The 26,310-nt window shown below is 39.7% G+C and overlaps 3 protein-coding genes across 3 annotated transcripts; 1 reads left to right on the forward strand and 2 right to left on the reverse strand.

Annotated features, from left to right (window-relative positions):
* The first annotated feature begins 42 nt into the window (after positions 1-42).
* Positions 43-3,993, forward strand: mrpl38 (mitochondrial ribosomal protein L38). The gene is made up of 9 exons (XM_008437788.3): positions 43-202; positions 1,414-1,602; positions 1,674-1,805; positions 1,887-2,089; positions 2,173-2,245; positions 3,104-3,149; positions 3,250-3,408; positions 3,566-3,702; positions 3,778-3,993. Exons 1-9 carry the CDS (start codon positions 121-123, stop codon positions 3,912-3,914), a joined length of 1,158 nt encoding a protein of 385 aa, XP_008436010.2. The 5' UTR covers positions 43-120; the 3' UTR covers positions 3,915-3,993.
* An 813-nt stretch (positions 3,994-4,806) lies between these two features.
* Positions 4,807-18,185, reverse strand: fdxr (ferredoxin reductase). Its single transcript, XM_008437793.3, has 12 exons — positions 17,762-18,185; positions 16,744-16,850; positions 14,216-14,311; positions 11,661-11,783; positions 11,476-11,589; positions 11,285-11,386; positions 10,957-11,064; positions 9,511-9,595; positions 7,539-7,738; positions 7,288-7,459; positions 7,042-7,215; positions 4,807-5,923 (listed from the first exon to the last, which is right to left on the reverse strand). Exons 1-12 carry the CDS (start codon positions 17,841-17,843, stop codon positions 5,793-5,795), a joined length of 1,494 nt encoding a protein of 497 aa, XP_008436015.2. The 5' UTR covers positions 17,844-18,185; the 3' UTR covers positions 4,807-5,792.
* A 1,438-nt stretch (positions 18,186-19,623) lies between these two features.
* On the reverse strand, positions 19,624-23,927 carry LOC103481953 (uncharacterized). The gene is made up of 4 exons (XM_008437794.3): positions 22,736-23,927; positions 20,697-21,056; positions 20,434-20,558; positions 19,624-20,359 (listed from the first exon to the last, which is right to left on the reverse strand). Exons 1-4 carry the CDS (start codon positions 22,809-22,811, stop codon positions 20,177-20,179), a joined length of 744 nt encoding a protein of 247 aa, XP_008436016.1. The 5' UTR covers positions 22,812-23,927; the 3' UTR covers positions 19,624-20,176.
* Positions 23,928-26,310: the final 2,383 nt, after the last annotated feature.

Here is a 26,310-nt window from a genome sequence, read left to right on the forward strand (position 1 = left end):
TAATATTACTTATCAACGGGAAAAAGTGATTGAAGAAGATTTCTGAGTTCTTTGATGCATTAAACGCAACATCGTACTTCTGTATCATTTGACCACACGGCCACCGTAGTTACGTCCAAGATGGCGCTGCGCACAGTTTGTGCTGCTGTGCGAACTGGGACAGATTTAGGGGTCAATAACGCGAGGACTATTGCTACAACAGGTATTGTTATTGTTTTTTTCTGAGATATTTTTTATTTGGTAGTTATTGTCCGAACTTTAATGCTCGAGTGATGCTTTGTAAAAGGGTGTTTGAAGGAAACAACACAAACATGCTGGCCTCGACTGTGCGGTCAGACATGACAAACAAAGCAGCAGTCAGAAAAATCAAACATTTTGTTTCAGTCTTCATTACGTTGGTAAAATAACTGGGTTAGTTTAAGAGAGAAGGAGAATCCGCAAGTTTAACTTTTACAATTTAATCATGTATCAAAAAGCAATGAACCCTTTACAGGCTGACGAGAAATAACTAAGAAAAATAGTTCACTTTCAGTAATTAAAATTGAAATGTACATTTTCTTTTACTCCTCACTTTAACAAAACCATTATTTATTTGAAGCATTACCTGGTTTTCTTTATATCAGAAGTGCTTAGACTTATGTGGGCATGTAACCATACTCCTTAAAAAAAAATCAAAAAAATCTAATTTGACATCTTTTACATGAATTAGATTTTCCATCAACTAAAAATAATGAAATTAAATGTTACTGCAAAAGAAGCGTTTGCCTACACAGTCACTGATTTAAATGTGACCAGAATTAGAATTTGACAAATATTCTTGGCAACAAATATTCACTCCCCTTGGATGTTTTCTATTTTTCTTTTCATGAAAAAGTGGCTCGTGTCTACTTTGAATTTGTGTCCAAATGAATGCATTTTTACTGCGTTATTGCTGTAAAACAATGTTTAATAAGTTATGTTTGGTATAATTGTGTTAAAACACGTTTTGTTTTTTTTCCTCTTATCAACAATGAAAACAAAGAGAGCTTTCTATCCCATTTAAACTCTGTTTCTAATAAAGGTGTATTCGGCCTTTTATTACTCTTGAATCAAACGAGATGTTTCCTTCTGCAATACATTGATCCTCCAGCAGAGGGCAGAAGACAAGCACAGGCTTCAAACCAAGAAGTGGAAACTAGCATCAGCTCTATTCGAGGTTCTCATAAATAGTCATAACAGGGTAAATAATAATAATAATAATAATAATAATAATAATAATAATTTGTCACTAAAAGAGCTCTGTCTGTGAACATGCCTGACTGAAACATTTTAGCTTTAGCTTTAATTCAAATTTGACTTAAAAACGCAGTTATACAAGATAATAATTTAAACCCATAACATTTTGACGATGTTGTTTCTAACCATTGGACCCAGCGGTCCTCAGCAAACGGGTGCGTCCGCTGGGACCCATGCCCAATGACGACATGGACACATCGAACCTGGAGTCTCTGGAGAAATACCGCAGCTACAACCGCTACTTCCGACAGGCAGAGGAGGCCAAGAACAAGCGCGTGTGGTGGAAGACCTACAGGAGCTACGTGGAAAAAGCAGATCCCGAGCACGGTGAGGAGTAAACTCTGGAATCTATTGCTGATGGCGTTCAAATGCATCACTGAGTATTGTTGTGCGTCAAGGTGCCGAGCGCGTGGACATCGGACTGTCGTACTGTCGTCCCAGCAGAACCAAAGAGGTGAAGGAGAGGAGGCAGGTAATGAGGGAAAACAGCAGGAACGTCGAGCTGGAGAGGGCCTCCCGACTTCGTACTTGTACGCTTTCTTTTTTCCCTTGACGTTTGTCAAAATGTGACTTTTTTCAACTGGTGAGGTTAACACATGTCACCCTTTCAGTGAAGATTTCCTTGGACCGAGTGCAGGAAACCTGGGAGAAGAACAGCGGACCGCTGCACATAAAGAAGCTGGCCGACCACTACGGGGTCTTCAGGGACCTCTTTCCAATGGCGTATTTTCGACCTCAGGTCACCCTCCGCATCAGCTACAGCCAGGACACTGATGGACAAGTGCATTATGGGAATCAGCTGACGCCTACAGAAGTATGCTAAAAAGACAGAGGATGAATTTTCCGATATTATGTTTCTTCTCTTAGCTTATCTTCTGCTCCATCTTGTCTCTTTAGGCAGTGTCGGCCCCCCGGATCGCCTTTGACGCGGAGGAGGGCTCCCTATGGACCCTCCTGCTCACCTCTCCAGGTCAGCGTCGCCTTTAGCCTGTGAGACTAAGCAGTCTGTTTTCACTGGGGATGCAAGTTATCAGTTGAGTTAATGGAAAGTTGATTGATCTCATCCATCGACTAACGGTTGATTGACAAGCGGCCATTTTCTTAAAAACTTAAATTTTCTATTCTTTCAAGATGGCTGACCGTCATTCCATTAACATAAAGGGATAAATGTTTCATAATATACTGAATTTGAAAAAAAAAAAGTCAGCTGTACTAAATATCGACTGAATAAACAGAAAATTGTGGGATTCTCATTCTTAAACTTGCATATAAAGCATAGCAAAACAGGAACGTCTTGGATTGCTGAATAAAAACTTAAAACGTTGCTCCATTAAGTGTATTAATTCACTTATTGGCACAATGCCAACACAATGGTTTTTTTTCCGCATCATGTTAACATTTTTCTGCGTCATCTCCTCCGTTTTCCTGTCATCACGTCCTCGCCTTCGTTATTTTTGGTGGAGAAGTTGACGCTGCTCTGTTATTCAGCCTTTCGGCTGAATGAGCGCTATCGAGGTGAAACTTAAATAACTTGTAGCGCGTTTATATTTCAAAACGGAACCGCATAAAGTGCATTTTACCTCCCATAAAGGTCTGAGTTTGGACCGTTTCTCTTTCCGTTCTGATATGGCCGCCATGTTGTATCGGCAGGCGCCGCTTGAGGATGACCAGCGGCGCTCTCTGCTGGATGGGGTTTGGCCTACAACAATAAAAGAACAATCAATTGGAATTAATTTGAATTAACCATCACAAGTTGATTGTTTTCACCCCTAGTTTTCACATTTAAATCCAGAAAACATACCTTTATTTTTATTTCATTTTTTTGCAGACGAGCATCTTCTGGATAACGAGGCAGAGTACCTCCACTGGCTTGTGTAAGTACTTTGGATCCAATCCAAAGTGTGCATTTCTTTATCCAGTTCGTCCCAAAACATGTTAATATTAAAAGTGTGGAATATCTTGTGTCCCTGGAAGCGGGAACATTCCAGGCGGGGCGGTGCATGCCGGAGAGGAGCTGTGTCACTACCTGCCGCCCTTCCCTGCCAGGGGAACAGGCTTCCACCGCTACATCTACGTCCTCTTCAAGCAGGAAAAACCCATCAGCTTCCGGGAAGATCTCCGCCCATCGCCATGGTGAGTAACGGCCCCGGCATCTTACCTGAATGTGAGAGAATCAAGAAGTTCAAGCGTTTTAAACGAGATGTTCTTTCTTACCATAATAGGATACAAGAGGAGTATTACCACTTGTGTTGGTGTGTGTGTAATAATCCATGCTGTCTTTCCTCCTCAGCCACTCGCTGGTTGACCGCACCTTTAAGACCGTAGATTTCTACAGAAAGCATCAGGACGACATGACGCCAGCAGGCCTGGCCTTCTTCCAGAGCCAGTGGGACGAATCGGTTACCAACACTTTCCACCACACACTCAGTGAGTCGTGTTTCTTTAAGTTGCCATGTTTGTTTTGAAGTCTGTTTAAAAATTAAAGCCGCATTCTCGCTTTAGACATGAAGGAGCCGGTGTTTGAGTTCATCAGGCCTCCAGTGTACCACCCTCCACAGGTCAAGTATCCACACAGGCAGCCGCTACGCTACCTGGACAGGTACAGAGATGGGAAGGAGCACACCTACGGCATTTACTGATCAGGAGAAACATATCCGACCGGAAATCCAGTCTGGAAAGTTTGGAATCGCCGTCTAAATAAAGCATTTGTTAACCGTTTCCGAGTCTTCTCTTTAGTCTTGTGACGACAGCTCATTGTCCTCAGTCAGATACATATTTTATTTTAAAAAGTTTATTATAAGTGTCCATTTTTGCCCAAGTCTTACTGAGGAATAGGAACAGAATCAGCGCCAACAGTGCGACTGGTAAAGCACAGTTGTAAAGTTAAAAGTAGTCATAGGCCATAAAAGTTACATCTCTTGATCCAAGACAATCCGTCCATCCATCCATTTTCTTCCGCTTATCGGGGATCCAAGACAATTCTATTGTAAAAAATGTTTTATTGAAATGTTGTACAAATTTGATGTATTTACCTTATTTTCTGCAGGTGGGTCAGTGTAACTAAAGTGTTTATCTTTAAATTTGTTTAAAATGCATCTTATTCTGGTTTCCTTTTCAAACTTGTTCTATTCGGCCTTATTTTCAGTTTAATGAATTACTTAACATTGTGAATTCAAACGGATCAGGTAAACAAAAAATGCTGACCAATAAAAATAAGTCTGACCACGCTAAGTAAAGTAAATTATATGGTTACAAAGACAAAACAGCTTCGCAGTTTTTTCTGTATCTAATAAATATGGTAAACCGAGCACTTAAATCGCCCCCATTCACTGGAATTTACTGTAATCTAGACTCATCCAGCAGGGGGCGGTGTCACGCCAGTGATTAATGGAAGAATGAACTGGCTGACTCTGGACCAAGCTAACGAAACTACAGGTTAATATGTGAACGTTACCGCAACCATTTCATTTTGTGCAGGAATGATTTAGTTTCCACTTTTTCCCCCCTCCAAAGTTACAAAAACATCACCCAGAGGATTTATCATTTTATTTAAATCCATTATTGTTGACTACAAAATGTAAACATTAGCTAGCATGGAACAAAAGATTTTAATATTATAGTCAATGACTGCTGAGCTCCGAGTGCAGCAGGACGACATCACTGGGGACCAAAACTTGCGGTTTCCGTTGCTCCACTTCCAAATGTCGTCCTCTAGTCTGAGTACACACCCAGTAAACGGCTTGACTTTTTATACACACAGTGCCTTGCCCTTTTGACCTGTTTGTACATTAGTCACAAGATGCAGGGACTTTATGTGACAGACCAAACACAAAGTGATACATAATTGCAAAGGGGGTGAAAAATATTTATTTTATAACTTAAAATAAAAAATAAACTGCTAAATTTGACTTGCATTATTCAGTTTCCTATACAAATTACTGTGTCTGATAAGTGTGGTGTGCATTTTCATTCAACCTTTGATTTGGTCATCTCCACCCAGCCCCTCAAATAAAATCCCTGCAATCAAATTGCCACCAGAAGTTATCTAATTAGTAAACACACCATAGGTGGAGTTTCTACAAGTAGAAACCTAAAGATGAAATGTGAACATGCACAATTTTTATGTAAAAAATCTGGATATTATTAAAGATCCAAAACATAAAAATGGCTTCTTTTTCTTTAATTAAAAAAAAAAAACAGATTATTTCCAAGTTAATCTGTTGCTTTCTATTTTGTTGAAATTTTATTTATTTTTTACAATTTTTGACTTGTGGTCAGAGGCCAAACAAAAATAATTTCAAGAGCCAAAAATGGCTCCCAGCCACACTTTGGACACCCCTGTTCTATATTATGTTTCAGCTGAAATTGACTGAATATTTATCTTTGTGCTGTAAGAATCAACTTAGTAATAAGTTGATGCCATACAGTATGTTTGTACTGTATGAATCTGGTCCCCATGGATACAGTAACCAGTCATTGTATCGTCGTTCTCCCGGACTCCGCCTGCTGCTTGACCGTTACGACCAGGCCGCCTTCAGCATTTCTTCTACACTCAGTAGTTTCTCTCTGGGTTTGCCGCAAGCGTCCCCCCTCCTTGTCTCCAAGCTGTCGATCTTCTCCCAGTCTGAGAAGGCGACTGGTTTCACTCCTACAAATGGCGCAAAACAAACCCTCAGTGACTGGAGCTTAAACCAGCAGGTGGGCAGCATGGAGACTTTGTGGTCAACTCAAAACTGGAGAGCAAAAGGTGCTGAATAGGAGATTTTTCTTCGACAGAATTTGAACCAGGGGAAGATAAAATGATGCCACCCGAGTTCTGGGTAGAATATACTACAGACAATAGGATTTTTTTTGTTTGTTTGTTTTACATCATAAATTCAAAATGTATTTTTTTTTTGCACAGTTTTGGCTTAATATTAATTTTGCTGAATATGTTCAGCAAAACAACCTTTTTTGGAGTCTGCATACTCCAGTTGACAAACATTTGCCAATTAAATTATTTGACGATTACTTCATTAATATTCATCATGATTAATCCAATTAATTGTTTCGACTCCAATAAAGATACCAGGGTTTTTGCAGATTTCACCAACTAAAATTTAAGACCTTTCAGGGCCACTATGAATTAAATTTAAGACTTGTATCAACAGAGAAACGTACCAATGACCTCCAGCCAAGTGGCAACAGATTTGCACGAGAAAAAAAAAAAAGATATACAAGATTAAACAGTCCTGTCCAATCAAAACCTAAGTCTGTGATTAATATATTTAAGGCCCACATTTTTTACTTGAATTTAAGGCATGTTAAGACCATCATGAATGGAATTTAAGAGCTAAATCTCCAGAGAAGGATACAAAGATTGTCCAGCCAACTGGCCACAAATTTGCACTTACACACGATAGATGCAAAGCTAATATATCCTAGCTAATTAGGGTATATTAGCAGCTAGTTAGCATAGCTTCAACCATCTCCAGTCACACAATGCAAAGAAGAATCAAAGTAGCAGAGTAACAGTATAATATTTTAAAAAATGAATGAGAGATTAAATAGTAAATTTTTAATTTTTTTTTTTAAAAATGTAAGATATTTTAAGGCCTTCATTTTATATACATGGATTTAATTGTTTTTAAGGATGGGTGGACACCATGGATACAGTTTTTTTAATAGATAGCTGTGATGTTTCTGGGCTGTAGTTAATTTCTGGGTGAAGATAAATAAAGATGGTTAACAACAAATGTTGCGATAAGTGCTGAGGCGTTGCTGTACCTCGCTCCTCCAGCAGACTGCTGACTGCTTGCGATCCGGGTTTGGCAGCCGACACGTCCAACGCTCCAGAGTCCATGTCCTCCAGCAGGGACCGGGCCGTGTCGAAGCTGTTGTTCATAGTGGTGGCTATCACACCTGTGGGGCCCGTTTTCAGCCAGCCGCTGCAATACAAGCCTAAAGAGAAAGACAGAGTTATGGAAAATGGTCTAGTTAAAGGGTTTTCATTGCAGGACAATGTTTTAAAACCTGCGGCTTGGTGAACCCGGCCCACTGAGTTTGGCACGATGGCTCTGCGGGAGTCGAACGGCACGACGGGGTCGATGGGGAGGCTCTTGTAGCCGATGCTGCTGATGACCAGACCGCAGGAGACGTCTTCCACCTCTCCGGTCAGAACAGCCCGAGCTGCGTCTCCTGACCCCTGACCCCGAGAAAACACAGATTATAAGAATCCGAAGCGGGCGCATTTTGGGTTTTGAAATCCAAAGCTGTGCTCCAACCTCCAGCCTGTTGACCGCCAGTCGGATGCCGGCCGTTCGGATGCGGCCGGGGTCGGCTAAGATCTCCGTGGGGCTCCGGAAGAATCGGAACCCCCAGACCTTGGCGGCGTTTCTCCGCCTCTCCAGCTCCTCGTCTCCGGGCGCGTCCAGGGCCGTCTTCAGCAGCAGCTCGGTGAGACGCTTCCTGGGCCGCGGGACGTCTGGGACAGCAGAGACACTGGCGCTTTAAATGTGACTTATTCACCAAATGTATGGAGGAACAGTCGGCACAAATGTGTGTTGAACAAGTTAATAATTGAATACTTTATTCCACCTGAATCGGTTTCACACCATGTTTAGATGTACATACCGCTGTTGTCAGTTATTTTTGTTCATGACCAGTTTCACATCAGCAAACTGAGATCTCAGGTCTAACAATAGACTGATGTGTACAAACAGAAGACTGGATGTCATGTTTGATTTTGACACCATTATTTTTAGCCAACCGCTAAAAACCAACCGAAGTTATTAAAGAACCAAACCTCGCAAGTCCATTTTCACCAGGAAAGAAAAGATTGTGGTATTTTCTTTTAACCCCATTTAATCGATTAATTTCCTGAACAATTGATTTTTAAAATAATCGTTAGTAAAATTTGTTGTCGGATCATAATAACTAATTTTGTTGGACGATAAATCGTCCCAGAAACCATTGTGTTAAACGATAACATTGTCAATTTGAGACCATTTTCAACTAATCTAATAATAATAATAATAATAATTGTGTTTTAATGCAAGTAATTACACTCTCTGAAAGATCAAATAACTTTAATTTGGAAAGAATATTTTTTACACCGGAACTGGAAAAGGTCTTAAACATCCGAACCCAACATCTGAAACTGAAATAATAATTAAAATGAATTATGAAGCCTCTGTAACCAAAATTGCATTAAAGAAATAATAGCTCAATTTAGAGAGTGAAAACAGGCAAAAGTGGCTGGTAGTGCAAAGTAAATCCTGGATGCTAAATGTTTGCAGCATTTCTCAAAATGCCAGCGTTTCTTCCACATTGAAATGATCTAGTTGCAGTCCTAAAATGAATGGTAAAATGGTACATTTTTCCAAAGCACTTTATGCTAGAGTTATATTCACCCATTCACACTCACACAAACATTTTTACACCGATACACAGATATGTAGGGGTTAAATGCCTTGTGGCAGGAGGAAGCTGGATTCGCACCAATAACCTTCCGATCACAAGACGACTACTCTACCCACAGAGCAATGAACAGGAAAGCCAATGTAGAGATGCCAGCTCAGGTACGAGTTGCAGCTGTGTTTCTGAAGGCTTGTAGACATCAAACTCAGGATTCATTAAACCCAACAAGGCACTGGGATTGCGTAAAAACACACATGAAGGTGTATGTAGGTGATGATATTCTCATTTGTCACAGAAATGCTGTTTTAATGTTGCATTTGCCCCTCATCGCTTATCACCAAAAATATTCACAAGGTCAAGGTGAAAAAGAGCGTCCGTTTCAAATCAATGCCACGTCTCCATCGAGGCCGAGGCTGCTGGCCGGAAGGTCAGCGGAACGATGCGAGCGGCAGAGCGGCTGGCCTCGTCTGCAGCCCTCTGTCAGCTCTCGTACGTCAGAAGCGATCTTTAAACCTGTGAACAGTTTCCGTTCAGCTCTGTGTATGAGCCATAGGTCTGTCTCAGCTGTTAACCACAACATACACTTCCTCCTGCCATATGACAGCTCAAGTTGTTCTGCATTAGTCACACGTCGCTTTCTCGTGAACTCGCATGCTTTCCGTCAAGTCGGAGATGAGAACTAAGAGCAAAATCCGTAAATCTTGAGTCAGACTCGTTTTAAAAAAAAACCAACAAAAAATAAACCTGTTGCGGTCCTGGGAAATTATTGTAAAAATGAAAAACAAAAACAAAACGAAAAAAGAAACTTGTCATGAAAGGCTTTGATTCGCCTCTGACCTTTGAGGGCTTCTGAGACGCCTTCGAAGTCAGCTGTCACCATCTCGGGCCTGGTTCCTGGCAGGTTCACCATTTCTCTGAGCTCCTGCAGACGAGAGGAAGAAATTTGATGGCCGCAACAATCGGGTTCTCAAAGCTCCACCAGCAGCTTGAAACAAAAACAACACGATTTCAAACAAAACCCAAAAGTCTCCCACGTTGGAGTTGCGTTTTCTTTTTTTTTTTCTGGGTTTTCTCTGGTTCTTATGATTCAGGTTTCCTTTTCCAAAAATAAACTTCTTTCATAACCTGCTGGAAAAAAGTGACTCAAACCTAATCGGTGACATTTGGAATCCGTGGCTTAGATGAAGAAAAGTTGAAATGCTAAAATTTCAGCATAGTTTGCTTAGCACCATGTCCACACAACAAATCACACAATGTCATTTACTCAATACAGACTGAGCAGAAATGGAGCAGAAAACAATGCATAGAAGCTACTTTTAAACTTAGAGCTTCCACATACATTAAAGGGAATCTAGTAACCAGATGATGCAAACATCTTTAAATAAAGACTGAGCGCCAAGACTGGTTCCACTGTACACTGTATCTATTAATGCATATTAAGGTGTAATAGGCGTTTGAAATATTAAAATAGGCAGACAGATGTGTTTGCTACTTGAGTAATCCCAGATTTCAACTATTCGTGGACTGTTACGAGTCCATAAACTCCAAAGACCAGGAGTCCACAGTATTGGGAAAGTCCATCATTTTACAATAAGAAATCTTATATACAAGCAGAAACTTTGAAGATGTGGATGACTAAGCAGATTGCCACGGATCTCAGAGAAAGACTGTCTCAAACCATAAGAAAATGCAAAAAAAGCGCCAAGATTTCTATTAGACATCCTCTAGGCTTATGTTAGCGTGTTAAATGTTATAATTCACCAAGTACAATTAGAAATGACTTGAAAAATATGACTTCAGAAAGATTAGAAGTTGAAAACCTGTTCTTTTCAAAACAATTATGATAGCACGGTGTCGATTTGCAGGGTTTTGTCCAAACCACCCAAACATTTCTCGACAAACCAGGCGACAACGTTTAGACGAGTTATGCAAAGGACGGACGTTTTGGTCATAATGAACAGCGGCGTTTGGTTAAACCCAAACCCACCATGTCAACATAACCTCCCCCCCATCCTACAATAGGACCTGGGCAGCTAGCAGTGTCATCAGCCAAACATTGAACCCTGTGTGTTGCGAGGTACTCTGGAGTCACGCCAGCTAAAAGCAGGCAGAAACCGGCTCATCCACAAGACGGTGATGCCACACAGCAGGAAGTCAACAACAGACTGAAGCAGGTGTCTGCAGAGTAGGTCAAACTCTTGGGTTAGTGTGGTTTTCCCATGTGACAGATGTGTCTCCTTGATAAAAGGCTCGGCTTGTTTTCCTCTGTTCCGTGATACGAACCTTGATTGTACACGCAACCTGCATGGGTCCCCTCCTGCCGACTATCAGCACCTTCTGAACCCGACTCTCGGCGAGGGCTTCCAGGGCCGGCTGGGTTATGTCCGTTTTCTGGACGACAATAAATCATGAGGTGAAGCTTCGGTATCAGATAGTACTGCATTCCTTAAAGGTAATCTTTACCTTTGAGGTAATGTCAAAAGTATTCTTTTCATCACTACAATACCCATCAACTTTTTGTAACTTTTTGTTTGCAAAGATTTTGCAAACTGCTCTAGATATTTTATCTCCAAAGTTACAACTTTTCTCATTAAAGAAAAATCCTTCTCACCTTTAAAATGTCTAAGGGAGACAGAAGTATCCTAGCCACATCCAAGGCCACGTTGCCTTGTCCCAGAATGACGGCTGTTTCGCAACTCAGGTCCGGTTTGAGCTGGAGGAGCAATTAATAAAAAACATGAAACCAGCCCGTTTTGCTTTGATTTACACAAGAACACATGAGGTTTTTCCCCCTCTACGGACCTCTCGGCAGCTGGGCAGGCCGTTGTACCAGCCTACAAAGTCTTTGGCTGAGTAGACGCCGGGCAGGTCTTCGCCCGGCACCCCCATCCTCCTGTTGCCCTCCGCCCCATAACTCTGACAGAAAATGTATATTAAAAAACAGTCAAAGCGTGAATTCTCGTTTTAGGATTTGGTCGTGTTCTCACCAGTACGACTGCGTGGTACGCTCCCTGCAGTTCGCCGACGGTCACATCCTTCCCGACATTGACGTTGCCGTAGAAACTACAGCGGGAATGTTTGGCTGTTTGAGTAAAAGTATTGATGACATTCTGGAGGACAAAAAAGATGCATATATTACACAGAATAACATTTGACACTTTCTAAAGTACAGGAACAATAATTTATAGAAGTGCAAATTTGGAACCAGTTGGTTTTCTAATGAGTTATTGGCGAGTGACTTTAAATGGCCTTCTGCTGTGTCAGGGCAAAAATACGCCACACAACACTAATAAAGCAAAGTTGTACTATCTCCTTGTGATAAAGAAAGTTTTCGACAAGACAATAAAGCTCTTTGCAATTAAGACATCACTCTACAAACCACACTGTCTGTAAAACTCAACATTAGCGCCACAGGCAAAACTTTTGTCCGGAAGTACATGCTCTCAAAATTCCAGTAAAACAACCATCTGCAGTTCCTGTTTGGCACATTGTAACAAAAGATATGATAAAAAAAAAATCTGAAATCAGCTTTGAAGGTTGCAGAAAACAATCGGGTTTAAATTCCAGAAGTTAGACTGTGCCAAAGACTGAAGATGTTGACTCTGGATATTAATTCCTCATGCAATCTTTGCATTTATTATTTGTTACTGTATTGAACTCCTTTTTGTTGTAGTTTTTGTTAAACTGTTGTGTTCCAGCCAAGCAGAAGTGAGTAAAACCATTTTTTAATATATTTATATTAGAGGTGTGCCGATCGATCGGTCACCGATCATAATCGGGCCGATTTTCGTGAAAAAGTGCATGATCGGCGATCATTGGCTCTTGTTGCCGATACCGATCACCTGCATCTCATTTCGCAGCCTGTCTGTGCAGCTGGTCTCCTCTTTCCTTCACACTGCGCAAACGCGCAGCAACAAATCCTAAGCGATGTGGAACTATAACGCACTGAGTGAATGGGGAAGTTTGCGTGTTGCGGCGGAAAATTGAAGCACATCAAAATGCATCAACACAACAAAGCTAATACGAGATAAAAACAATGCCATACTTGGCGGAGTTTGGCTGCATCAAGGCTCAGTGCAGTAAAAAAGACATGGAGGATCAGACAGCAGGTAAAGCAGCGCACAGCTACAAACGCATGACGGTCAGAAAGCTAAACAAATAACCCGCAAAATTATTTAAGTCTTCGAGCTGCGATGCAAGACGCTGGTTCTGCTCTTGCTGTTGAACCGCTGCTACGCTACAGGTAGTAATATTTCACAGACGGACCGCCGCTTCTGTTCCACCTGGTAGTGACTCCCACACCGAATCTCTGCTTAAAGCTGCAGCACCTACGTAAAAAAATACATTTTACATACGTATTAAAACTTTTGCTGTCCTAACATGAGACAGATAATCTCTAAAAAAATGATTGATCTCCTCCCTGCTCTGCATAATTACTCTGCTCAGTCACAAACTGCCACTCAGAACTAGCAGTAATCAGCTAGCCGCCATGCTCTCAGGAAGTTTTCATTCAGTAACTCAGGATTGTTTATTGTAATGGATCCTGTATTTGCCTTTGAATGTTAAGTTTTGTACTTGAATTTTTTTGGAAATGTTGAGAGGTTTTATTTTGGCTCTTTGCATTATTTAGCCTCTTCAGAGCCTTCAGATGTTATCAGTCTGTTAAAGATAGTATTACCGATAGCAGTACAATTTGCACAATGCCTGTTTTGTTTAGTTTTCTTCTTGGAAAAAGTTATTAAAAACAAGTTTTTGTCAAATTAAGGTGAATTCATGGTTCCTTTTTCCACATAATGTAACCGGTAGTGTTTATGATAAAAAAATTAATAATAATAATAATTATGTGATTGGTATCGGTGGTCGGCCCTCATGGGTGATCGGTATCGGCATCGGCAGGAAAAAACCTGATCGGCACATCTCTAATTTATATATATATATATATATATATATATATATATATATATATATAAAAACTTGCTCATTTGTCTTGTCAGGTGGTGGTTTTCATGGACTGACCATCAAAACGTTCTTCCACCTCAGATCTACGCATCTCTGATGTTTCTGACCAACTCAACACTCATCATAACCTACAATGAGATGATCCTAGACCTGAAAATGATGCAACTTATCAAATGTAAAAGGTTTTTAAGTTAAATATTGTACAGGAATCTTTCTTTGACATTTTTAGACAAAGTAATTGGAAGGGCTTTGAGGTGAATCTCAAGCAATTTTTCACCATTAAGCGTTTCGTATGGACCGTCATCCTGCAGGTTTTCTAACTCAGAAATCTTTCCTGAGCTTTTGGACAATTAAATTTACTCTTAATCCATAAACAAAATTAATTTCCAATAAAAATAAAAAGCGAGCGCGCTTTTGCCACTCCACTCATCTCCAGAAATTCGCCCACCCGAGCGGTGGATTCCTGCAACCCCTCCAGATCTACCATGATCCCCTGGGCTGCTTCTTTGATTAAGACACTTTAAAAACACTTGAAGAGAAAAACTTTGCTGTGTTATAAAATGTCAGTGGAAGAAGCAGACACCTTGACTTCAGGGTGGTCAGGGGCCACTCCAAACCTGACCAGGCCAAAGGGGACGGGCAGTCGCTCGTAAATGTCCACCTCCACATCCTGACGGGCCTGAGAGGAAGAAACGGACGGTAAAAAAATGGCAAACAGGAGAAATCGCTCGCTGCAGATATCGTCTCTTCATAAATGATGCTGAAAGGTTTTTTATGTACCAGCCAACACAACTTTCAAAATACAGCTTTCATAAAAGCGTCTCATGAAACTTTGAAAAGTGACTGACAGTTTTTTCTTCTGTTCTAACCCATTTTTCTCCAATGTGTTAGAACATGATGTTTCTATTGTTCAGTGTAAAATTAACAGCAAACATGAACAGTAACCATAGATGAAGCTCAGATGACAGCCAGTCCTGTTAAATGGGGTAAATGTCTACCTGTGTGATCTGTTTTACAAGTCAAAATGGAGGAAAATTACCTTAAAGAAAATACAATGGCTTTTTAAAACGATTCTTAAAGCAATCATCTCCCAGTTTGTATTTTCTGTTATATCCGACAAGAGTTTGGTATTTTTACAATATTTCACTGTTTTTTTTCAGTGGTACAGTTGGGGGATTATTTTCCTGTCTTAATAGTCTGGAACAGAACTGCAAGAAATAACAAATAGTAATCTAGCAGTTTTTTTTTGTCTCTACTGCAGGTACATAAATAAAAAAACAAAACGAAGCTTTTGAAGCTTTAAAAGATCAGACGATAAAGACGACAAAAAAGTTATGACAGATAAAAACATCGCAACTGAACTTGAACAAAGTGCATCTGGGCCATTAGGCTCCTGCTTTGATAGTTCTGTGTTTGTATTTCTTACAATCTGTCAGTCCATCGTTCTCTGACTCACTGAGGCCTCAGTTCAGAGAAAACTGTAGGAAAACACGTCCGTAAGAAAAGTCTGAGCTATAAAAATACAATTAAAAAAGCTAACTACAGTGTAAAGGGTAATTCTTTGTCAGTTTAGATGTTTATTTTCTTGTCTTAGATGATTTCTATTAAAAATTAGATCCTAGGTTATGTTTCCCTGAGGCACAGAAAAAGTAAAAGTAGACGTTAAAATACTTCGAAAGCAACCAAGCATATATATAATGGCTTCTAGAAATTTTAGCATGCATCGGTGACTAAAAACACAACAGCACAACACAGAAGGGCTCTTTCCTGTTCTAGTTTGACAGATTATTATCTAGTCCAGGAATCCATTCAAAAGATAACAGAGAAATTGAGTTGTTTCCGGTGTGACATATCTACTGTGCTTACTGTTTGCTAACATAACACAGATTCAAAGTGATTTCATTATATTTTTTCCTAAACTACCACTCTGGTCTTATTGTCATCTATGATCGGTTTGAAACGGCTTACTTTAGTCACGACTTCCTGTCATGAGTCGCTTATCTATGATTTACGTTCACGAGGAAGCTTCGTAGGCAGCTGGAGGATAAACTATTGTTTAGACAGCCACAAATCTTCTATGATCAACCAGATCATGCAATATTTCCAGTAACATATATCCCTCCCTTTGTGTTCGGTTTCAAGAAGCGTACTGCTGGATCACACCGTTTGCTGATGACATCCAGATTTGCCTGCATGTTCCGGTCCATAACGTTTCTGTGCTGCTTTTTAGGCATTGCTGCGTTTTATACAACATCTAAAACATGAAAGGGACTAAGCAAAAAAAAAAAGAAAAAGAAAGAAGTTAATCTTAACTGACACAGCAGTGCTATTGGCACCTCGCATTCCCGTCGCCGCTTATTTGGGAAAAACTCTTGCTTTTAAATTTAATGTGATCAGCTCAAGTTGTAAAGTTGAGCTATTTTCCAGCCTGGTGGCACTTAGTAAATTAAAGGTCTTCATTCAATTACATCAGTCTGAGACACTAATCCATCTCTTAGTCACATCTCATTTGGATTACTGCAGTTCTGTGGAGTTGTGTTAATCCATAGTCAAGTGTTAAAAGCAGAGTGCCTTCTGTGCGTGTTCTGACAGAAGAGAAATGGTGCAATCACCTGGCTTCGCTACACTAGGTTTTTGTCAACTTGGCGATCTAGTTCAAATGTAGAACCCTTTTTTTTCATCATACTATTAAGAGCATGACTCTACCTCCAGTTAAAAGACTGAGGTAAAAAAAAAGAAAAAGGCCAATTGCTATTTGACATTTCTAGAGCCTCAAATAGTTCATCAACAGCCTGTTAGCAATAATTTGCCAACACTTTGGGGTTTTTTGTCTCTGGCCTTTTTTGTGAGGTTCAAAATGTGAATACTTGTAGCTGTTTTTCCCGATTTAAGTCTCCTGTTCAGTCCATCAGTCCAAGCCGATAACAGTGTATTTCTCTCCATTTTTATCCACTCAAACCCAAAAGGAACATGTTTGTAAAATGTAGTGCAAATAGCTAAGTGTGTCCATGACTTGACATGACAGAAGACTAAAAGCCAGGCATGCTCTGTTCGCTTTGAACAAGCATCAGAGAAGTTTATCCGTGTGCTGTCGGAACAGGAAGTACACACCTTGATAAGATGCTGCGCCGTGTAGAAACCTGCCGGACCGCTCCCAACGATACACACCTTTGGACAGCTAGAAGTAGACAAAAATGCCTTTCCACTCCCACCAAGGCCTGCAAAAATGAACAGCCTGGATCAGCGAAGGACGAGTTGAAGGTCAAATGTGTCACAATTCAATACATAATAAACTCATTAAATAAATTACACATTTAAATTCTATTTTTTAAAAAGTCTTAATTTTGCCTTTGGGATTAATAATGTGTTTTCGAATTTAAATTTTATTATTAATAGCTTTTATAAATACAATTAAAATGAAAAGAAATAACTATCAATGTTTCTTTAAGTATTTTTGCACAAATATTAAATATTAAATTTAACTACATAATTATAAATTAAATTGGTTCATTATATGCCAAATGTATTTTTAAAGTTCTTCAGTATTTTTTAACACATGGCACTCGGTGCTTTGTTATTACTTCATCTATCAAAGTCAGTGGGTGGGATTAGCACTGCAATACTGAATGTGATTGGTCTGTAGCCAAGTTGCCGTGCAGGTCAACCAATCAAATGTTAGTGTCTATCTCATAACTTTGAGTACAGTTTAAATAAGTTCACATGGACTGTAGCACATTAAATATTAGATAACTACATAAAAAGTATGTTTTTAACATATATGGAATTTAAATGTAATTATTTAAACATTGAATTTGTAATTGTACATTTAATAAATAGCTAGCTAACAGATAAGTATTTATTCCTTTCATATTTACTAAATTAGTTATATATGTGAAAATTAATTAGGTAGGGTTTTTTTCTTATTCTGGCACATTTGGATCTCAGTAATGAAGCCACAATTCAGTCTCATTGCACCGCAAGCTGTTTTCTGACTGTTAATGCGGTTTTAATGAGTCATAACTTGAACTGGAGTGAACTGAGTTGCACAAAAAAAAAATGTAACAGACAATTTAGGCTATCAATTTGAACAAGACTGGACGGTGTGCAGACAGTGGTACCAGTGCCTCACCTTCATTAAGTCCCCTTGTCCATTTACTTCTTCCTGAAGTCCACAGCTTTAGCTCAGACAGCAGTCGCCTGCAGTACCTCATGTTTACCTCCTCTGTGCGGACCAGCTTCCTAACATCAACCTGAAAGCGGGTTATATCCTGTTGTGCGGTTCATAGCTGGTGAACAGCCTCTGGCTGCTCTTCCTGAGCTTTGGACAGCGGGACAGGGGATCAAAAGCCAAGGTGGAGACCGTCTATCTTCACCGTGACAGGCTGCCTGTCCTTCGATGTTTTAGCTAAAGCTGACAGCTAGCCCGACTTTGTGCTCAGCTTCACATTCTCTCCTATTTTCTTCACACTTTTAAACTTTAAAGCAAATTGTGAATACAGTTTGTTTCTGGGGCTGCACGTTGTGTTACAGCGATAACGGTCCGCGGAAACCATTTTACCACAAAAGTTCCGCACAATAAGCTCGTGCTTTTATTAGCAAAGTTTTCTAAGCTAATAGCGCCTGAGTGAGTGACCTGGGGCGAGGACGCAGGATATCTAATTAAGCTGTCCAAATCGATTATTACACTAATTAAAACTTGCCCTTTAGAGAAGAGAATTTATTTACTTGACGTCCTCGCCAGTCTCTCCTCCTTGCTGGTAAATCTCTTTTGAGAAATGTTAAAACTGCAAACAAGTATTAGCTCCTTTTCACTCTGGCTCATTATTGTTACATAACAAAGCTAATGACGGTGTATATTACTCTGCATGTAAACACAACTCCATGTGGTACAGTGTTAGATGTGCCTCTGATTTAATGGGGTACAAATCACCCAGTATTTTCACCAGAACTTTCACTAACGATGCATGGCAGCCATATTTGATTTTAAGGTTGTGAGCTACGACTTTTAAACTAATAGCAAAATTTCTAAATATTACTTTTTCAGGAAATCTTTTAGTTGATTTAACTGAGTCAAATTCCAACCTCCCCGTCCCCGTAGGGATGGAATGCACGAATAAAGATGGAAGTTATTTTTTATCATTGTTGTTTCAGAAGGACATGATTTTATCTGCCAGACTGTTTTGATGCGAAGCTCAGGAGATTCAGATGTAGGGAAGATGAATTAATCCGTGTAGTGGCAAAGTTTTCAAATCTCAAAATTTTTTCTCACATTTTTTTGTCACAACCCAACCACAAACCTCAATGTGTTTATTTGAGATTTTATGTGACAGACCAACACAACCAAGTACATAACTGTGAAGTGGGAGGAAAATGATGCATGTTTATTAAAATGTGCCATAGATCTGTATGAGCCCCTCTGCATCAATACTTCATTATTTCACTGTAATCACAACCGTGTGTCCTTCCACTGATGCCTCAGTGTATCTGACATAATTTAAATTTAAATGTATTCATGTTTTTAATGTTTTTTTTATTTTTTATAAAGCACTTTGGTTCACGTTTATGTATGAATTGTGCTAACTGTAAAAACTCCCCTTGCCATGTTTTACCAGCTTTTTACATATGGAAAGTGAAAGTTTGCCCCTTTGTTTCATTTTTCAGAGCTTGCCACAGATTCTCAATAGGATTTCAATCTGGACTTTGACTTTGAACAGGAGTTTCCTTTTTCCTCTCTTATTAACGCTTTCCGTCATCTAAGGTGGAACTCCATGTCTCTTCAGATTTTTGCTATTAAAATGAAGCATAATTTCCATTCTTGATCACAGTCTCCTCCAGTTGATGCTTGCTTCTCTCTAAATTAGCTTTAGCATCAGTAAAATTTTCCCTCAAAGCATATTGTTTAATTATTTTTTACAATAAACCTGATCAGAGCACAGATGAGCAGTGAAACTTAAAAAAGCATGGACTCCAGGAGTCTTCAAGACAAATGCATGATTTTGAACATTTTTCATTTATTGCACATATTAAAACAGGCAAAAATGCACAGTATATACACAGGATAAAAATAATTGCATAAGAGTCTGAAGTATATTTGAAATCTTAATGGGTCAAGGAAACCTGCACAACAAGCAGAAATGGAAACATAGCTAACTTTGCAGTTTTCCATCACAAACAACGCTCACTCCTTCACACACAAACGCACGCACACACACACACACACACACACACACACACACACACACACACACACACACACGTATGCACGCACGCACACACACGCGCACACACACGCATGCACGCACGCACGCACACACACACACACACACACACATACACACTCACACACCTGTACATTCTCGCTTCATCCAGGATGTGGTAGCTGAGACACATTTCTGCAGACAAAAACGGTAAATTAGATGTCAAGGAAGTGAAAGGCACTGCATAAAGCTAACCAGTTCCGCTATCTATTTCCAGCCAGAGTGCTTTTCAGATGCCCTGGCTGCAAAAATTAGATTTTATCATCAGTTTGCATCGGCGCTTAGCATCACACATTGCCAAAGATGCCGTAGTCGTGTGTGGATGTCATCATATAGGGGCAGTGATTGACGGTCTGCTGCTGCATGTAGATGTTCCGAGGCTGGTTGGTTCTGGGGGGTCGCGGAGGCCGCGAGGGTCTCGGAGGCAAGGGAGGGGCGTAACCTCTGAAAGGCGTGAAGTTCTTCTTGAACTGTTGGAAGACGAAGATGGTCCGATTACTCTGAACACAGTTTCAAACTCTCATCTGGTGCAGGTCGCACGTACCCTCCTGCACCTCACAATCATCAGGCAGATGAACATCAGCAATATGCCGGTAAATGCCACGATGCTCAGGCAGATCAGGGTCAGATCTACGGTGCGGAGGCTGCATGCTTTCACGGGTCCGCCCTCTGTGAGGAAATAAGTCAAGCATTTTAAGTTTCTTTGCATCATACATTTCATCAACAAGAGTTCATAAAAAAATCATAAAGAATAATGTGTAACGTTGCAATTTGTCTAATGTGAGTAAACAGCACATTTCCTCTCACCTCCGACAATGATGACTGTCCCATTGCTCTCCAAGTTCAAGTTATTGTATTTTTCGTCAATGTAGACCCAGCTGCAGTAATACAAGTCTGTGTCTTTCTGCTCCAGAAGGGACAGCTTAAACTTATACCCGACTCCTGGATCCAGCTGCTCTTCGGTTATGCTAATTCTGTTTAGAAATTTATCAGCTGTAGTGTTCTTGGTAACAACTTCTTTGTCAAAGTGGAGGTACAGAATTTGCTCATCTCCAAGGAAGTGCCGTTTTAGAGAGAGGCCGATAGGGTCTCCTTGGGGTGTGGAGCATTTGATCTCAAGCGACGAATTGATCCACACATTGGAAATGGTCAAGGGGCTTTGGAGAACTGCCAGAGAGAAAGAGATGGACTGTTAGAGACAAAGTCAACATCATGGTATCAATAGATTAATGGTTTTAATCCCTTATCAGTCATGGGGACACCTCATGGACGGACATCTAAACGTTTTGGAAGATACAGTAAGAGGGTTATATATGTATATATATATATATATATATATATATATATATATATATATATATATATATATATATATATATATATATATAAAAGGCATACAGTGATGTGTAAAAGATTTTTTCCTGTGAATTTATAAAAAAAGATGAAAGTCTCAGCTCAATGTTAGGCCTGTCACAATAACAAATTTGGTTGGATGATAAATTGTCACAGAAGTTAGGGTTAGAAGAAAAGAGGAAAACAATAACTCAGGCCAATTTCAATTATTGAGCTTGTTTTAAATGATCATCTGATTAATTGATTTATTGGTTATTGTGACAGGCCCACTCAAAGTAATGATATCTTATAACATTTCATGCACTCATGCAATTTCAGCCATTACAAACCTTCTGGTGTACATCTGAACTATTTGGATCTGAAACAAAAAAAAAAAAGGGAGGACTGCTTTGCAAAAGATTTTAGAAATTATCTTTAAAAAATGACAAAGAAAAGTCTGGTGTGCGTCTGCATACACTCGCTCTGGGTCAGTACTTGTAGAACAACTTTAATTTTAGTTGCAAGTCTTTTGGGGTTGGACTCTCTGACACTTTGCATAAATAGAAACCGCAATAGTTGACCATTCTTGCGAAAACAGCATCTATGGACGTCAGTATTCATGTCTTGCAGTGATATTTAGCCTTGCAATGATATTTAGCCTCTGTTGTGGTTTGTGGCTACATTTTTTTAACACATGAATATAACTTGGTCTTGTAGCTCTGGTTGTCCATTTACGGTTGTGGTTCTGCTGTCAGTGTCATGTCTTAAGAAGTGATGCGTAGATAGTTTTTTTTTTTTTTTTGCCACAAAAGAGAAAAAGTTCATATTGGATCTTTTATCAGCCAGAACACCTATTTCCAAATGTTTGTGATGTCCCCTGCATGACTTGTTGCAAAGATTAAACGTCTTATAGATATATATATTTTTTTATAAAGCTTACATTTGTCAAGTGAGCCACAAAACAGTTTTGATCTCATCAAACTCTATTAAATGAGTTTGCATCTCTGCAGGTCCTCCAGAGTTACCTTGGCTGTTTCCCTGATGAAGTTAGACGTTCAAATTGTGCTTTATTATTTTGTAACGTTTCAAGACAAAGTGGTTGCTCTAATTTTTTTTATGGGTATCAAAGTAAGGTGAACTGAACGCAAATGCATATTACAGTTTTATACCTGTTAAAAACAAACATGCATCATTTTCTTCCACTTCACAGTCATGCATAACTTTATGTTGTTCAGAAAATCCTAATTAAAACACATTATGGTTTGATACAAGATAAAATATTACAGCAAACTCCAAGACAACGCGCAAATGCAACATACTTCAGAAAGTAGCAGCTTAACCTGCTGGTGCGCGTTGATAAAAAACTGTTTCAGCATCGAACCATGAAGCATGCAACAGCTGCAACACCACACCGAAAGATAAATCCGAGCCATTAACTTTCGTCAGATTCCCAACCCAACCAAACGACAAATTGTCGTTTGCTTCCCACGTCACTCGAGCGTAAACAAACTCACCTGTCCGGGTGTTCGGCATCACCTCGGCAGGCATGCAGAGCAGCGCCAACACGCAGCTCCACCACTTGGCTTTCATCCCGCAACAGGGGCTGCAGGCAGGCTGCCACACGCACAGGACACCTGAGACGCTGCGAGAACCTCTGAGACTGACAGGGACGACTGTCACACTAACGCCTCATTTGTGGCTAGCGAAGGAAACTCATGACTCTGGGTACAAACTGGGGTGTGTGGGAGTGTTTATGCTGCGCTGCAGTCGATCAAAGGGCCTGAAAGCTGTTGTTGTCGACTTCGTTATTTCATGTTCCGTCACTCATCATTTGGGGCTCGTATTAATAAACACATTCAGAATGTCCCGAAAGGAAAAGTCACTGCTTTTTTTTCTTACTGCGATCTTTAAAGCGCCCCCATTTTGATCATGTTAAACCAAAGTGTGAACAACTTGAGACTCAACAGAAAAAACAAAACAAAAAATAACCAAAAAAAAAAAATCAGTCCGCATGGGGTAAAACCCAAGGTAACACCATCTCGACGGGCTCAAGCTTTAAAAATGTTAGAAGCTTCTGAAACTTCAAGAGGCCGGAAAAGGAACCATATTGAGAACAACAGCCAAAAACAGAAAAATGTATTTCCCTTAACACGCATAAAAATTAAAAAAAAAATCACTCACAGCTGATGAATAATTATGTTTCGAAACCCTCGACGGAGCCGCTTCCAATTCCCCTGAAGTTATTATAGCGAGATGGCAGGTCGACATCAGAGATTTATGGTCCTAATGGCATGTTGGCACAAAAACAACACAACAGAAACCCACACACACACACACACGCACGCACACACACACACACACACACACACACACACATAAATATTTTTGCGTGGCTATCTTTGTGGAGACTTTCCATTGACTTCCATTCATTTCTACAGCCTAAACCTTACCCTTATTCTAACCCTACCCATTACATACCTAACCCTAACCCTAACCAGAACTCAATTCACACCTTAGTCCTAAATCTGACCCCTGACCCAAAAACAGGGTCTCCCCGTCCCCACAAGGGGCAGTGGGTCCCCATAACGTAGTATGTGTCAGGAAAATGGTCCCCACAAGGTATTTACAAACAAACGCACACACACTATAACAAAAAGTTAGAGTTGACTCTTAGTAATTTGCCGTGTGAATCGGCTGACAGAAACAGTATTACTGCCTGTTGCACAACAAAATTCTTTAGAAGTCAAAAATACTAAAAGCACTACAGACATATGCTAGAAATAATTAAACAAAGAACAAATTTCAAATATGAGACAGCGGGCAGGGGAATGAATGGCTGTCCTGTTAGACCGTCAGCTCCCAAAACTACATAATATGGTGGATCTTAAGGTGAGTTGGGAGGGTGGTGGGCAGTGGGCCCCCAGCCCAGATGGGAGACAGAATAGGATTTCAGGTTCCCAAGCCTCTATCACGTCTGACAAGAACTGGAGAAAGCGGACCCTCTCCTGAGGAACATGGTGTACGTAGGGTTATATAGGTTGCCCAGTCATGGTTGCTAAAAACTTTACAGGACTGACTTATTGTAGACTGATGATGATGAAGCAAAACATAATAGTAAAGACTTTCATATTGCATTAGTGTAAATGCAATACGTCATTACCAAATATACATGCTCAAAATAAAGGTATATTTGCATGTCTCTTGGTAATGCAATGTTTATCAAAAAGATTTGTGTAGCTGCTAATGGGAAACTAGCTTGATATCGATCATGTGCTGTCCATTTAACCAGCCAAAAATTTATGCTAGCCTCTTTGTATTTGTGTGAAACGGAGTTTTAAATTTAAATGAGTTGATTCTCGTGGTTGACCTCATAAATATTTTTACATTTTTTGTCTTCAAAGGGGCGATTTTGCTAATTAAAACTTCTCAATGTATGGCTTGCTAGCAAAATGTTTTTTTCATCAGGCTAACTACCTTGATATATCGACTAGCTATGCAATAGTTGGAACTATATTGTTTGCTGTGAGCATGATAATTTACAAACATTATTTTTACATAAACTTATAAGTTATGTGAAACTTCTCTAGGAACACTGACAAAATCGTTTGGAGTCAGAACACCAGTCCACATTCTTAGGCTCAACTAATGCATCATGTGAGAGAAACACTCACCTACTATATATTTAATATATAGTACTTATCTAACTGGTAAGTTGAAAGAAAATCAGAGGATCGCTGCCTTTTAAGGAGAACTTTTCCTACTCCAAAAGGCATGAGGGTTGAAGTTTTCACTATCATCATGTATTCCTGCAGAATAGTGATAAAGACTATCACTAGTCTGCAGGGCAAAAGTCAAGTGGAGCTCGCTGACTTATTCAAGAATTATAGATGCAGTTCATTGCTTTTTCTGCACATTATTTTCTCACAAATTCTCAAAATCTTTGAGAAGACTTTGCAAATCAAAATTAGCAACCAATTGACAACAGGGTTAGGTCAACATAGGGGCAACTGCTCAAACAGTAATTGTAATTGTTCGTTTTAAATCAAGTATTTCCTTGATATTTTGTTGTTTTAGTTTGGTCTGTTTTTGCACAATTTTATTTTTATGCAATTTCCTCAAGTTGTTCTATATGTTGTTGTTCTTGCACTATGTGTTATTTTTGAACATTGCTGTTCTTTTGGAAACAAAGACAATAAACCAGATGATACTTTTGCTGTTAATACATTGCATGCTATTTTCTTCTGTGTTAACATTTAATGCCACTAGATGGTACTGTGAGGTTTTGGTTTTCTGTGTGTTCATTTAGTTAACACACTTATTGCTGCCCCTAATTGCTCCCACCTGTGTCTCTTGTTCCCTGGTGTGGTGGGGGGTTGGGAAGAGTTCAACTGTTGGAATGACAGCGACGTATTAGACATCATTTTGAGGTTCCTTCATGTCTAGAAGATCTAAAACAGTGTTTCTCAACCCTGGTCCTCACCGCCACCCTGTTTTAGGTTTTTCCTTTCTGCCACACACCCGAATTGTATCTCTGGATGATTTACAGGCGTCTGCAGTACTTGATGGTCATGCAATCATTTGAATCAGCTGTTCTGGAATAGAGACAAATCTAAAGCATGCAGAGCAGAGGGGAGGTGAGGACCAGGGCTGAGAAACACTGATCTATAACATCTAATAGTTTAAGCTGTGTGGGAACAGCAAGGCTTAGAGAATAAACAGGCAAACCATTGACACATGGCATAGTGCTGTCTATTCTCCAACGGCAACAATTGTTGCCACGCTTACATTTACTCTTCTTATGATCCAAAGATGAATGAAGGGATACAAGTTTCTTTACATATCAGTATCAGAAGACACTTGAAAGAACATATGTACAAAATATTTTATTCATATTTGTTTATTTAAATATTTAATGACTTCCTCTTGTACAGGTTTGTGACTGATGTTTACCTCCAGCGTCACAGGCAGGAAGTAAACAGGTCATGTGACTTTTCACACTAGATGCATGACCTTGATATTGCTTAGAGTAGACACTCTATTGTTTTATTTTTAAAACTTCAATTAGCTGCCAAAAGTCAAAACAATTCTT

Source organism: Poecilia reticulata, chromosome 19, assembly GCF_904066995.2.
Source record: "Poecilia reticulata chromosome 19, P_reticulata-male-v2, whole genome shotgun sequence".
Lineage (NCBI taxonomy): Eukaryota > Metazoa > Chordata > Actinopteri > Cyprinodontiformes > Poeciliidae > Poecilia > Poecilia reticulata.